Source organism: Podarcis raffonei, chromosome 2 (genome assembly GCF_027172205.1).
Source record: "Podarcis raffonei isolate rPodRaf1 chromosome 2, rPodRaf1.pri, whole genome shotgun sequence".
In the NCBI taxonomy this organism is placed as follows: domain Eukaryota; kingdom Metazoa; phylum Chordata; class Lepidosauria; order Squamata; family Lacertidae; genus Podarcis; species Podarcis raffonei.
In genome coordinates this window covers 78829377-78845521 of record NC_070603.1, presented here as the reverse complement: position 1 = coordinate 78845521, position 16145 = coordinate 78829377, and the positions used below count along the sequence as shown (strand labels likewise).

Here is a 16145-nt window from a genome sequence, read left to right as displayed (position 1 = left end):
TGCACTGTAAAAGTACAAAAAAAAAATCTGGGCAGACAGAAAGGGTTAAGTAATATGTCATAAGATTAGGAGACTAGAACCAGAAAAAGAAATGAAGGGGACAACAGCACATGCTGTTGGCCTGCAAATGGAAAACATGCTGAATCCCCCTACAGCAAACAATTCACATGGCACTTATGAGCTAGAGAAAACAATTGTGCATGGTTATTACAGAAAACAGACCAGAAGTGACAATATATATTAATCATCTAAATCAGACTGAGGTGAATCTGTGGCTCTCTAGAATTTGGGAGTGGCTGCCGGGACCACATAACACCGGTTCTGAGAGATCTGCATTGGCTCCCAGTACGTTTCCGAGCACAATTCAAAGAGTTGGTGTAGACCTTTAAAGCCCTAAACAGCCTTGGTCCTGTATACCTGAAGGAGCGTCTCCACGCCATCATTCAGCCTAAGATCCAGTGCCACTGGATCCACTAAGATCCAGTGCCGAGGGCCTTCTGGCGGTTCCTTCATTGCGAGAAGTGAGGTTACAGGGAACCAGACAGAGAGTGTAGTGGTGCCCACCCTGTGGAACACCCTCCCTTCAGATGTGAAGGAAATAAGCAGCTATCCTATATTTAAAAGACATCTGAAGGCAGCCCTGTTCAGGGAAGTTTTTAATATTTAATGCTGTATTGTTTTTAACACTTGATTGGGAGCCGCCTAGAGTGGCTGGGGAAACTCAGCCAGATGGGCGGGGTATAAATAATAAATTATTATAATATTATTATTATTGCTGGGTCTCAACTGCCACCATCCATGTCCAATTTCCATGCTGGCTTGAGATGATGGGAACTGGTGTCCAGTAACATCTAGAGCACCGCAGATTCCTTATCCCTTATCTACACTGGTCTCTTTCTTAACCTGAGTTTTCATGGTGAAATTTAAAAACCTACTCAACAATGTTGTTGCAGAGAAAAAGTGATTTTAAGATGGAGCCTACTGTTTATGGGAATGAACAACTCCATGCAAAGTAGGTCATTGACCAATTGTGCAGATTAAGGAACCCACCAACCAAAGTCAGTAGTGAGTCAGGATACTGGCCCTTGCACAGCTTCTCTTAATTCATGCATTATAGAGAAATAAAGCTGGGTATCATCAGCAAACTAAGTTTGCTGATGATACCTCACCAAAAACTCCCAAAACCACTTCCAGTGGCTTCATGTAGATGTTAAATAGCACTAGGGACAGGATTGTATCCTGAGACACCCCACTCCATGACACCCAGGGGATCTGAGACAATAGTCCAATGCTATCCAATGAAACCAATCCTGGAGAGAGAACTGGAGGGAGAACAGTGCCCCTGTTTCCCATTTCACAGAGCTGGTAAAGGAAGATATCATGGTCAATGACATTAAAAGCTGTTGAGAGATCAAGTATGGTAATAATAATACGGTCTTGATCAGGGTGACCAAGGTTCATTCAGTCCAACCCATAACAAAGCCTGAACCCTGACTGTGATAAGCCTTAAGTTTATGTAAATCACAGTAATAAAATAAAAGCTAGCAACATTCTGCTGATGGAATATGGCTTTCCTGAGCTCTTGTTCCTGCTACAGCCCAAGTGCCGCATTGAAAAAACTGGTCCTAAGAGTTGGGAGAGCCTTGGGAATGGCGTGCAGCATTGGGAGGAGACCTGTGAAAATCTACTCATGTGAGTAAAGTGTCCTTCTGCTTCTACTAGAAACCTTTGGACCCAAGCCAAAGTCTGTATCCTTGGGCAGATGGACTTACCAAACTTCAAAATCATCCTGTTTGCTAAGTAATCCAAAGTGGTGTGTGGTTTACATGAATTAAAGAACATTTGTTTATCCCACAAACTATCAGGGACAGACATTCGACTGTTCAGTAGCATACAATAGTATGTTTTATCTAATTATAATGCAGGATACTTTTTTAAAGGGGGGGGGAGAGGAAGAATTTTACTGTATCCTTATTTTCCCTTTTTATGTAAAGATGTATTTTGGGGCGATTTCTCTTGGGAAAAGGTGGACTATAAATCTTGCACTAAAGCAGTAGAGGTGTGTTCACTTAAATGGAAAGCAGAAGGATTAGGGAAATACAATGCAAGTATTTTGATCCTATTCAGAAGCAAGCTTACACCACATCATGAAACAGTTGTGCTTTCCCACAAGCAGTGCCATTTACTGCAACATGCAAAAAAGGCAAGTGTAATCTTTAGGAGCAGAGGTTTTCCTTAATATCTTACAGCAACAACAACAAAAGTGTTGGCAGAGGAAAAGCATATACCACACCTCAAAAATATAATCCTTCCCATCCTTGCCATGAACTGCTTTGACAGCACATATGTCCAAACCTCCAAACATCTCTGAACAGCTGTCAATCCAGAGCTTGTACCTGGAATGTGAAAAGAAGCTCACTTTAGCCAAAAGCATGATCTTGTCACAATAGTGTTCTAGCTATATTAGTTTGAATTTAGATTGTAACCGTGCCTTGGTGCTAATACAAATCATCACCACATTAGCTCTTATATAACCTTCTCCAAATATTTCTGATGATCAAATTGCTCATTAAGGGAGATTGTTGCATAAGTGAACCAGATCTGAGACATCTGATATTTTGTGCTTCTGAGTTGCCCTCACCCTGGCAACTTCACTTATCCTAATGCCTTCAGTTCAGCATCAGGCTTTCTTTTAATGGGACTGTAACATAAAGCATTATATTCCGAACCATAAAAGTACAACATGTGCAAACAGCAAAGCACGGTCATTTCTAACATATCAGCACATGAAGCCGTAATTAGCACTGACTAAAGGTCCTTGGTGCATGTACATGCGGTCAAACAGGCCTTTGCCACTGTGTAACATGGTAAGCAGCCTGAAAATTGGCTGTGATGCTAAACCTGCTTGATTGGAAGTCAGACTTACCCAAACCAACGCGATGTGCTTTGAATTGAATACCCTTAAAGGACAGACAAAGAAGTGTCCTCCAGATGTTGTTGGACAATTGCTCTAATCAGACTCTGTCAACATGGCCAATGGTCAAGGATTATGGGAACGGTTGTTCAACAACATCTGCAGAGCACCACACTGGTTATCCTGCTATCTATCGTTGTTACTAATTGAAATCTGCTCCAGTAGAATGGTTTCTCTTTAAATAAAAAAGCTAGGCACAGACATTTGCAAAAATGGTCTGAACTATTATTGATGAAATCTTGTGGAATGAAAGGAGTGGCTTATTTCTCGTATGACTTCATTTCTGAAGTTGTTTCTTGGATGCATGTCAAATTCAACATCTGTAGAAGTGCTGACCGTCATAATTGGCTTTATTTGTTTATAAGCCATTCTTGCTGTAAAGTGCTATAGTCTCTTGAATCTAGGAGAAGTGTTGTTTCTTTTAATGGTAAATCTGGAGAAAAACCAAACCAAACAAAGGAACCTTATTTTGAAAGGCTATTCCTATGAAACCAAAGAAACACTCAGAAGATCTTATTGAAGTCAGTTTTCATATACAATGCATAAAGCTGAAAAAACAGCCACATATGGAAACAAATATTAAGAACGGAAGGCTTGCCTTGAGCCTAAAGGCTGCTCAGTAAAAACATGTATGCATAGTGTTGTTGTTTTTAGGAGTCAGGCATGTGACAGATGCAATCTAATGCAGATCCAAAGCATACAATTTCTAACATACACCAAAGGGGCCACTTCCAATTTTTGCCACTTTGGCAAAAGGGTACTTCTTCTTTGTTCTCACACTCTAGGGCCAAACTACAGTTTATAATTGTCCTGGTGGTGGTGGAAAGCAGCTGGTAGGCAGCGGGAATGAAGTTAAGAGAAGAAACGGCTGGGGAGAACGGGATTCAACAGCCTCTTCTCCTGCATTTCAGTTAAATATATATATATTGGGAAACTATTCCATACATCTTCTTTGTAACATCTAGTTTGGCCCTCTGAAAGGGGTAGGAATAAATTGGTCAACATTTCCCATAATAAACCTTCAAGATGTGGAATTATAATCTCACTTTACTGTTTTCTGGAAGCTACGTCTTATTGCCTTTTTCCACCCTTCAGGATATGATGTGCATCTCACTTATGTCTGTCATCTCAATAATTGCAATTGACTGGGTTATAGCTTACAAGCTCAGATATGAAATTTTAAAGCTTGCTTTAATAAAGTCATGCATGAAAACTCTTGTTTTTGGCCTTGGAGCATAGAACTCCTACTGTTATAAGCTGTTAACATGAACTAGCTGTTCTAAATGTTTGGGTTTCTTTTCTCAAAGCTGATAATCTAGTATCTTGAAGTCCTGAAACATTGTGACCTGAATAAGATCCCCCCCAAGAGCTTAACAATGGGGTGCACGGACAGCAGAATTTTCAACCCTCTCTGCAGAAGATCTCAAAAGGCACACTTATGTGCACATAGCTTATACACATGAATGTCAGGAAGGCAAGCAGGACACATGAAGTTGAGACTCGTTCCATTACCCTCTTTCTCAAACTCATGCATTGTATGTGTAGAAAATGACTGAAGAGGGCCAAGGTGAATGGAGTGGGGGAACACATTAACATTATTGGTATCAAGTTGATGTTGATTTTAAACAGTTTATCAGTGTTTTAAAAAAGAATTTTTCAGTGTTTTCCATGCAAGTAAGAATATAAATGGCAATGGAAAGCAAAAGCTGAGAGAGAAAGATAGAGGCTCTTGGATAATGAATTATCAGAGAATCTATTAAAGGGCTAGTTTCTCCCTTAAATGTCTGCTCTCCATCCACTCAAACTTTGAGCAGATGCAACGTTAGCAAAAGTAAGCTGGTGCTGCACATACAACAACCACAACACTTCTAAAAAATTCAGTTGTATTCCCATTATTATTATTATTATTATTATTATTATTATTATTCCAATTAGGCACATCCATGATTTCTTATTGCATCAAGACTCATCTACCTATCTGACATGGCAATTTGTTCCAACATTGCAGATCCAGTGTTTGTCTTCCAGTTTCCAGATATTGAAGTCCTCCTGTGGAGAAATATAAAAGTTTTAGCAAGCAGCACACCATCCTCTTTGTTCTTATCATTAGCTTATTAATTGCTAACTTTGGGGTTTTAAAAAAAAAAAGAAATAGCATGTCAAGGAAATTCCAAAAAGATTAAAATGAAACAAACATTATATTCAACTACCTCCCCAAATAAATAAATGCATTTAAATCTGATGTGTACAGGAAAGAAGACACTCATGAAAATAAATGTTATTTGTGTACTGAACCAACCCATAGCTATCTTTCCTGACTCAGATAAGTTATATTTTTTAAAAAAGAATAAAATTATGAATTTGAACTTAGTGCAGCTGTGCTAAAAGTGAGAACTTCTCTGCTGTATGCAGAATAGTAACATGGGCTTGACCCTTAATTTGTGTTCTGTAACAATAATTATGTGACTTTATACAGAGGTTTACTATTCATCATCACACTGTGAGGTCTGAATCTATAGAACAGATTATAATTTAGAACAGTGTGTTTTTTCCGTATTGATACATAAATTTATGCCTTTAGTATATTGGTTTTGGAGAAAGACAAGGTAATATGAGAAAATCCAACATGAGTGCAATTTTGTTCCTACTGTGTTTGTTTCCTTTTCACCCCATGGTGTTTCCTTGAAACAGCGATGCATTTATATTCATATCCATATGTAGGAATCTCTAAACATTTGCAGGAGTTGTGGTATTTGGATTGACTCCATACTATATCCTAGTTATCTGATAGCTGGCATATAATAAGTCACCTATAATGTGAGTTCTCTACCTGCTAAAACATAACACCACAGAAGATTACAACAGTAGATATTTAGATAGTAGATTTAAAACTCTAAAATAGCTTATATTTCCCATGGAGGCTCTTCGATATTCTGTGGTTGTGTTAAAAGCACACTCACGAATGAAAACCAGCTGTGGAATATCAAGCTATTGACTAAATATATCTGAACTTGTGAAGCGTAATAAAAGTTTCATGTTGATTTAGAGTCAATGGACCAAGTTCATTTTTAACCCTGATTAAACTGTGAAAGTCAAAGGAAATTGTCTCTAAGGGCTCATCCTCACTGCTGCTTGCCCCATGCTTAGAAAGCACAGGTCCAAGAGATTTTCCACTTGTCCCATACTTCTGAGGCATTTCTGATTCAGCAATAAAGACTGGGTTTCCCTGGGGGGAAGTGGAAGTTTGGACGAACCCTCAGTTTGTAATATTCTGCTAGACACCCCCCTTCCCTTGATAAATTATAACTGAAAATAATGTACAGGTATGACATGGAAAAACTAACTACACAACAACTTCTCACAAAAATATGTTTAAATCTACCATTGTATTGGAGGCCATGGTTTGTGAACAGTGACAATATTGATGTAGAACTTGAACAATTTTAACTGTGGGTATATTGTTTAGAAAAAAAAACATTATATGGTCCTAAGAACCATCATTTTTTAATTACTATATGGTATTATTGGCTCGATCCATTTCTGAGCACAGTTGAAAGTGCTGGTATTAACCTTAAAAATCCCACACAGCTTAGACATTTAGGCAGCTAAAGGGCAACGTGAGTTCTTCTGAACTTCTGAGAGCATCTTCAGAGGTCCTTCTATACGTACCCTTGCGTTTTGAGGAGAGGTCAGTTGCACCCAATCCCTGGAACGTTTCCAATAAAATGGCAATGACTATTATGTCTTTTGTTCCTATTCTTGTTATTAACCTGGACTGAATCTCCCTGCTTCACTTGCAACTCACACAAGATCCCAAAGCTACATTTACACAAGCCATACTGGCCTGATTTGTGTAACATGATAAACCAAATGATGGCCGTATGCCATAAGCCCAGGCTCTGTGCAAGCGAATCACAGCCATTTTGCTTCTCTGCTGCTGTGCTAAGGTATGCCAGATTTTGGCTTAAGTGTGACATCCGAGACCAGGCTTATGGTTTAACTCTCCAGTAATCTCGAGCTCTAACAAAGGTTTGTGCTCTCGTTTATGTATTGTGGTTTGTTCAGGAGATGTAAACCATGGCTCCAGGTTCAGATGTCATGCTAAGTCAAAGCATGTCTCAGTGCAGTGCAGCAGATGATTGACCAGAGAGTGACAAAGTAGCCATGATCTCCTTTACAGGACCCTGCATGTCCACATCAAGCCATGGTCTGGCTTACTGTGACATGAGAACTGGACAACTGTGTTCCACATCTGCTGCATAATATTATAAGGATAAGGCATGGAAACACATATAATTAAAATTTAGCAGCAGGGCTGTAGATTTTCAGGGCACTTATTAGTGGAGGAGAAATTCTTATCAATGTTCTTAATGCTTTTGTATCCAGCTACTCTTACAAGGATCCATAGCTAGGAAATTCTTCTCTTCCCACGGCTTCCTACTTGCTCCTCTTTGTGTTTGGACAGGGTGAGTGAGCTTCTTCCTCCCTATTTCAACCAAACATTCGAAAACATGTTGCAAAAATAACATGGATGTCTAAAATGATCACTATGAATGGTAGTGGAATCGAAAAGTCAGACGAACGGCGTTTACAAATATGCATCAAAGCTGCACTACAGAAGAAGGATGAGGCGAGTCAAGTTCAGCTGGGCTAACAGACATGACAGAACTATTCAATGCACTTAGGAACTTGCTGAAAGGAAAACAAGCAATAAAACAGAAATGGGAAACAAACTGAATTATGTAGTCATTGCAGCTAAGACAACGAATGTAATAAAAGCATTGAGAACTGAATTGAATGCCTGCACTAAACAGACCGTGGAAATAGAGCATGTGATTTATTCCACAACGTGTTACTATAATAATAGAAAGAGACTGTAAAGTGTGGAATGAAATGAAACGGTAGGGTCCAAATGGGACGACAGTAATGGGTACACACTCAAGATCATTTAATGTAGATTAGTTACTCCTTCAGTATCCTTTAACAACTCTCTCTAGGTCTATATACAATAAAGTCCTTGTTCCCAAGTTCACAGGAAATATAATTTTTATGACGCTGCTTCATTTTCAATTATACTGCTACAGGAAACAGGCCCATCTAAACATACACATTAGCCTTGTAGCCTCTGCCTTGCCATATAAATTCTCAGGGGCAGCAGGGAGGTTCCAATTTATGCAGTTCACTGCGTCTACAGGAGTTTTGCAGAAAAGGAAATTACCCTGATCCCAGCCACCGGCATGGAGGATAACCTGCTGGATCCCATCATAACTCTCTCAGAAAAGCCAATTTGGGCAAAATTCAGCAACAAATCTAAATGGGACATCTTCCGGGTTTGACTGTGGCCCCTCCAGATGTTATTGGACTTAAAACTCCATTAGCCTCAGTTCCATGGTCAATGGTCAACAATCAGGGCAGCTGTAGTCCAGAAACCGTATGTAGTATTGTGAGACTCTTTTGCAAGCCGTTCTGACAGCTTCTTGGGGCTGGGAAAAGGGACATAATATTCTAAATGATTCAGTAGCTACCTAAATTTAACTAAAGGTGTGTGTCCCCCCCCCCCGATTGGCCCTGGCTACTTCCTGAAGAGGACCTAACCTTTTGCTGCCTGCTCTACTCTTATGCAGACCCTGACCAACAAAAGTACAGGCATCCCCCCACTTACATACAGGCTACGTTCCAGAACCTCCACACATAAGTGAGATTGTGTCCCGCCTGTCCTGAGCTTGCCTGCTTCCCTGAAGGGAGCTGGTGCGTCTGACAGTAGCAGCTGCCCATGGAGGGTGAGGGCTGAGAAGGATGCCCAGCGGAACCGCTGCCAGATGGGGTGTGTGGATGGGGGAAGGCACCTCCCGCCCGGCTGGTTAACTGAAAGCCGCCTTTCCTTGCTCAGGCAGCATCCACGAGCGAGGGAAGACCAGTCCATTTATTTATTTATATTTCACGGTAGCCTGTGCAAATGTGGTTGCACAAAAATGGGTTGTTTGTAAGTGGGGGTGGGGTACCTATATTGTGACACCTAAAAGGCTAATGATATTTGTTATGGTGTTGTCACATAACCTGCAACCCTTACATTACCCTTTTTAAACATGCATATATATATATATATATGACAACTGAGAATCACTTATCATGCCTCTGATGAAATGGGCTTTCATCATGTCCTAATAAAATCTGTTTCCTTTCATCCTGAGTATTATTTTTATGATTATTTAATAACGCATATACCATCTAGTGCCGAAATAGGTTTCCAAACGTTCTACAAGTATATAAACAGGTTACAAGCAGCCATAATTAAAATACTCAATAAAACAATCCCATTAAAACACACAGTAATGAAAGCTGGAGACTTGGGCCGGGAGATCAAGGGAATGCCTGTGTAAACAGGTGTGTCTTCAAAAGCCAGCAGAATGCCAGTGGGGACAGGCCTTCTCCTATTACAGCAGGGAGTGCATTCTATAACACCAGTACCATCAGTGGGAAAACCCACTTTTGTGTCATCACAAGCCAATAACAACTAGGCACTTATTGATAGGTATTCAGTAGAGAAACTTATAAAACGCCTACAAACCATGTGCTTGGAAATTGCTTCTATACTGGCTAAAGACAATGGACTGAATTTATGAGTTATGTTTCCTAAATCACTTGGCAGTGGGTCATTTTGTAAAAATATATTATGTAACATCACCTTACACAAAGTAGAGAATTAGACACATTGCCTTTGGATTAACAAGGAGTTCTGCATAGTCTTGCAGAGTTTTTCATCAACAGCCTGGTTCAGTGTCAATCTAACTTCTTACATATTTGGTTTGCCTTATGGCAGGGAATTTGAGAATTATACATTATAATTTTCAGAACAGATAACTGTTCTGAGTAACCTTTCAATGTGAATCATAGATAATAATTTGCTTGTCTGTTCGCAATCTTGAAAAGAGAGTTGTCCCCCCCCCCTTTAGGATTTTGTGGTTATTTTGAAATATGGAAAATAACTCTAGGGCAATTTCCAGTGGATGTTTCTTCAAGCTATCCCTGTCTTTTTAATTTATTGTGCAGAATCCCTCTGTTTTGTTTTTATGTTCAGGATTTATATAAAGTTTTGTTTGCATTCTACTGCACATCACTTTAAAAGATAAATTATTCTAATCTGAATTTCTCAATTTCTTAATATCCTTTTTTTAAGAATCCCCATTTTTTTACTCACTGATTCACAGTATTACTGATGCACTGTAGATTCCACACTGGGATAATAGTGAACTTTCATGCAAGGCCATAAAGTCTGGTTGTTACCTGCTTTACAGCTGATGGAACTGAAAATGAAAAAACAACAGAATGTTTGCTCACATGTATGCTTTGTAGTTGTTGCCTATCTTTTGGATCCTGATGTCATATTTGGAGTCTATGTAGGGTTCAGTAGTGGCATAGGTCTGAGTGAGTGCTACGACACTGGCTATATCCTGAAAATCATAGTGGTTGTCTACCTTGACCTGTTATTAGCCATAGATTTATAGCATGGGGAGACAAAAAGAATAAGATTAGAACTGTTAGGTTTACTTATACAGAAAACTCTACTTCTTGAACTTACTTAACAAGTTTATATTATTTTTTGTTAAACATTTTCCCTTAAACTTAGTGAAATCTAACATGCAAATGTACAAAACATATCAAAATTCAGTCCCCACCCGCCATATTTATTCCCAGGACAGAAAATGATGTTTGGAAAATGCCCAGATTTCAGTGGATTCCTTGAAATCAGTTCTGTATATTGCTGTTCATTGTCACCCGCTCAACCCCAACCTTAAATGGTGTCCCTGCAAAGCAAGCATCTTTATATGAGGGACAACCGCACTTTTATACAACAAGGAAATAAGTTGAGACAGAGAATGACATCACTGAACATCCCTACTTATTATTGATTTATTGATTTATATAAATATCTACAACACATTTTCCCTCTAATATGTCTTTATGCAGACAATTAATTTCTAGCAATGCTTTATTGTAAAACTGACCCAGCAGTATCAATGAAGGGTACAGAAGCACATGTTTACAATCTGAAAATACAATAAAAAATTAGGACCTCTCTGTAAGGAAACAAATGGTGGCATTTAGGACAGTTGGCAATGTTTCAAATTCAAGAATAAAATATTTTAAAAACAGAAGAATGGTATGAAAGTAGATTGATTCAAAGAATTATATTATCTTCTTACATCTAAAATTTACATATACAATTTTACATATAAAATATTTACTTCTCCAGCTTACTTTCCCTTCAACAATAGAATACAATGAAGTCTTTCACTATGCACTTTAGTAGATCTCAGCATAGAAGAGATGAGATTTCAAATTCTTTTGTGGAAGATGTTTGGATATAGACTTGAAAACGGAACAAAAGCAAATGTAAAATGCTTGTTCTTCTCTAAATGTTAAAAGGTTAGGTTTAGAAGGATGTTTAATCAGTATAGTACACTATCTTAGTTCATCAGAGTATATTCTAATCCAATTAAGTGAGAGAGCTTGGATTTCACTAAATCAGTTAGCTTCTCTTTAAAAGGTTCAACAGACTAGTGCCAAGATCTTTTGTCACTTGTGACGCCACCTCCCATAGTAAATACTTCACTCTGAGGGATGTGTACATATTTGATTGAAGAAGTTGGCCTTTAGAATGGAAAATGCTGAGTAGATAGTGAACGCCAGATGTAAAAATATGATACTGAAAAGTCAGGCTGTGTGGGAGTGGGTGACTAATAAAACGAAGAGAGTAGCTCATGTACTATTTTTAGGGCTTATAATACTCAAATAATAGATTTTACAAAATCAGAAACTTCTCCATCTTTGATTAAAACCTGAGCCAAAGAAGAATTATTGTCCAAGTCCTTTATCACCCACCCACTTCAATCCCAAATACCTGCCTTTCTTTTCATTTAAACCACCTGAATAGTATGTCTAGCAGCAGCAAACGGCTGGGGCCAGGGGTGGGGAGAGAAAGTTAGAAAATCTGTCCCTCCCTCCTGTCTTTGGCATCTGGCATGTTGCTTGAGTGGCCCCATCCCCTGGGAATTTAGTTTCTTTCAAAGGCTACTACAATATCTGTAGGCTGTGTGGGTGTGTGTGACTAATAAAATGAAGAAAGTAGCTCATGTACTAGTTTTAGGGCATATTTAGGGGCCTTGTGTCCTCTTGCCAGAGAAGGGATGGAGCACGCCCCCCTTTTCCTCTTCCTGAAGCTGTTTGGTGCTGGCTAGACTTCCAGCCAGGTAAGTGGGGTTTAAATGGAAGGACACAGGAGGTGAAGGACTAGGTAAACAGGATGGAAGATGTAGTGACTGAATGGATGGGAGGGTGTAAGTCCAGTTCATTATAAAACTATTAAAAGGTTAAATAATATAAAGCAGAGGACAAATATCACGGGTACACAGTATTTCTGGCATAGGTAATTTGTCAATTTTTAGTTAAGAATAGTTCTTACTCTTTGAAGCATCTTTCAATTTGAAAAGCACCGACTTTTACAAGAGGATTATATGCTCAGGGGATTTATGCATATGCATAAAATTAAGCAAATACATACGGATGGACTTCTAAGCATGGGTCTCAAAATGGATTTGCATAATTACTGCCCTGAAGTTTTAGATGCTTCCATTATAGAATTTGGTGCCTGCAGTGTTTACATAGCATTTTCTTTTAAAAAAAGTAGTTCCACCATTTCCCCTCAAGATAGATAAATAGCACCTGCACCTTTCCCATGCCCGAATGAGCGTGTCCAATCTTCACAACAACAGGAAATGTTGGCAATGTCAGCTGAGGGCAAGAAAGAAAGAAACACAAGTTAAAAACGGTTGCTTAATCAATGAACATTTCATTATCAAGGTCATATTTCTCTGTTATAAAGGATTCATTAGAAGGCTTGGCAGATGGGATTCAGCCTGTCTTGAATGTCTGTATATGGTAAATTGGTACAGGCAGGCTGTCCTCATTACTATGGTGCGGGGCTCTCACACTTGCCTTTTGTTTTATATAATGCAAGGAATATATTGTCTTCCAGGCCATAATTTCTCTCTCCTTAACATAAAAGCACCAAGTTCAGATATTTCTTAAAACTTTGTCTCAGACAATTATCTTTTTTTAAAAAACAGGTTCTTGCTGCAGAATAATAATTTATCCATAAATGTACAGTACATTTCCCCAACATGTACATGGCCTTCTCTAGCAGAAAGTACAAGAAGGGCCAAGCCATTCCCTGATAATAAAAGGGGTGACATATTTATTTACTTAATAAATTTTTAACTTGTTCTTCAATTAGTAAATTCTTAAGTGGGTAGCAATTATAAAACAAAGCCATCAATCAATTCCCACTTGCAGCAGCCTCCTGAGACCCTGAGAGAGGGCAGAAGACTGGAGCTCCTTCCTTCCATTGTGATGATGGCATTTTCTAGTGCCTGTGGTTAGCTGGGGGTTCTTGGATTGGTGGCCCCTGGCCAGTTCCCAATATTGTTGCTTGCTGTCACACAGCCTGTATGCTATTTCTGTTTTCGAAAGACTTACTTGTTTATATTTTCAATCAACAATTTACTTGCATTCAGGTATGAACTGCATACTTATCCACAAGCAGGAGATACAATTGAACAATTTTATTTATTAGGTTCCACAAAATGCAATCAAAATGGCTGCCATAGCATAATACAACATGGCTGCTGTGGAAGACATGGCAAAACAAAAAATTAGCAACAGCGCAGGCACCCCCTGATTGTGTGCATTAGCAGAACACGCATAAGCCCACCCCACTGCATTATGCCTCATTCAGCCCTCTTCTGGGGCAATAAAAAAATGGTCCACATGTGCTTTGAATACACACAAAATGGTCCCTGTACAGTCATTGTTTATTTTTTGGCTTCCTGCCTGCAGGTGCCCTCATCTTACCATAGGAATTCACCTATGTCCTGCTGGTCCTGATTGTGTAGATACAGCTGTTAAAAGGTGCAAGAGCCCTGCTTTCCCCACTGCTAATGCTAAACCAAAGCATAGGCTGCCATCCTGTACCTTCCTAGCTCGGAATAAACCCCATTAAACACAAATAAACTTCTGAAATAAGACATATATAGCAATGTAAAGGTAAAGTAAAGGACCCCTGGCAGTTAAGTCCAGTCACAAATGACTCTGGGGTTGCTCCGCTCATCTCGCTTTACTGGCCAAGGGAGCCGACATTTGTCACCAGACAATTTTTCCAGGTGATGTGGCCAGCATGACTAAACTGCTTCTGGCGAAACCAGAGCAGCGCACGGAAACGCCGTTTACCTTCCTGCCAGAGTGGTACCTATTTATCTACTTGCACTTTGATGTGCTTTCGAACTGCTAGGTTGGCAGGAGCTGGGACCGAGCAACGGGAGCTCACCACGTCGCAGGGATTCAAACCGCTGAGCTTCCGATCGGCAAGCCCTAGGCTCAGTTGTTTAGACCACAGCGCCACCCGTGTCCCTATATAGCAATGTACTGTCAGCTAATTATACTGTGCTAAATATACTAATTATATTTTTCATGAGTACCTGGACACCAGCTTTGCACAGCAGGAGGCATACCTCCTTTGCAAACTTTTCACATTTGCATTTGCCAATTGGGATGGGGTTTTTTTTTAACACCCACCCACCCTTATTCTGTAGTAGCCTTTGCAGACAATGACCTCTAGGGAGTACCTAATCTCAGAAGAATCCCCCACAGGAAAGATGCATCCTGGTTGCTAGGAAAAATGGAAGTGCAAAATACGGAGATTCCAAGGACTACTAGAAAATAAAACAGAAACAGGCAAGGTGTACTAAAGGGGAGGGTAAAGCAACAGCTCTTTAGGACCCCAGGGATTCCTCTTGACTAGTGTCCAAACAACTCACTTTATCAGTAGTAGCTCTAATTTCACACATTGGCTAAAAACACAGACAGGTAGGAGCAGCCAAGCTGGTTTACTTCACAGGAAGGTGCCACATATTTTGCTTGATAACTAGAAGGGCTAGAGACTTACTTTTTTGTAAATGAAAATTCAAACTCCAGGGTACCTGCCCAGGAACACCAATGAAGGCCTTTGCAGATGCTCGGAGTTGGCAATTCCTACAGTACAACACTGGCCAAATTTTATAGTTTTCTAACTTGTTAATATAAATATTAATACACCAGCAAAAGAAATTTCTCATAGACTACATGGTTTTGCATCTGTATATATTACAGAATGATGACAGGGAAGGAATATGCTTGGAAGCCCATGAAGTCAATATAGGTCTAAGAGTCCACAAACAATAAAACAGTAAAAAAACAAAAAAAACCTCTAATGATTAAACTTGTGAAATAGTTTGATTTCCAACTCCATTTGGGCTAATCATTCTTGAACAGTACAGAATGAATTAAACAAATTCACTAGCTGTGTTTTGGCATATCCTGGCAATGCTAAGTTTTAAACAAATTTGTTCATTTCAATAGGAAACAGTCATGAAATATATCCATGACCGCCAACAATGTCTACTGCATGATCTACCACAACCTGGCACTTAGATCCATATTTCAGACTCTTCACAAAGTAAGCAATGTTATCTCCTACTTGCAAAGCAATGCTGCAAGAAACTTGCTTAAAACTGCCAAGCAGCAACCTGAAAACAACCTTTTCTGATACTTGATTCTGTCAAGTGTTTGATTTGTTGGACTGCACCTTTAAATATTGTATTTAGCACTAAATAAGTTTGTTTCTTCAAATTATTTTTTTCTAAATAACCAGATATCCTCAGCAGATTTATGTCTCATGTGTACTATAAGACTTCCGAATGTCCTTATTTTTGACTTAATTGCATTTTCATCATTTTAATGGTTGTAAACTCTCATTTTATGGCTCTCTAGATAAAGTGTGCTTCCCAACCTATAATTCACATTACAAGGTTATCATCATTAATACGTACTGAGTTAGTGTAAATTACTTTTGTCCTTTATCTGTGAGGTTCACATAGCTGAACAAAGCTGAGAAATATAAAATAACAGTGAATTTACTTGCAGAGGCATGTCTTTATGGAAATCGCTCCCCTATCACAACTAAATAAATTGAGGAACTGCAACCTCCCACAGACTCAATAGAGCATAGATTTTCTCCCTCTTCCCACACATGGCCAAACACATGCCATTAGGAGTAATGGGAGATCTATACACAAAT

At 39.2% G+C, this 16145-nt stretch overlaps 1 protein-coding gene across 1 annotated transcript in view; it reads right to left on the bottom strand.

Moving 5' to 3' along the window:
* SYN2 (synapsin II) overlaps positions 1 to 16145 on the bottom strand; it is a 145786-nt gene that overhangs the window by 22132 nt on the left and 107509 nt on the right. The window contains exons 6-9 of the mRNA XM_053377672.1: positions 12704 to 12766; positions 10313 to 10455; positions 4949 to 5023; positions 2294 to 2396 (exon numbers count right to left, since the gene is read on the bottom strand). Coding sequence (XP_053233647.1) covers positions 2294 to 2396; positions 4949 to 5023; positions 10313 to 10455; positions 12704 to 12766 — 384 coding nt within the window. The remainder of the gene's footprint in view (positions 1 to 2293; positions 2397 to 4948; positions 5024 to 10312; positions 10456 to 12703; positions 12767 to 16145) is intronic.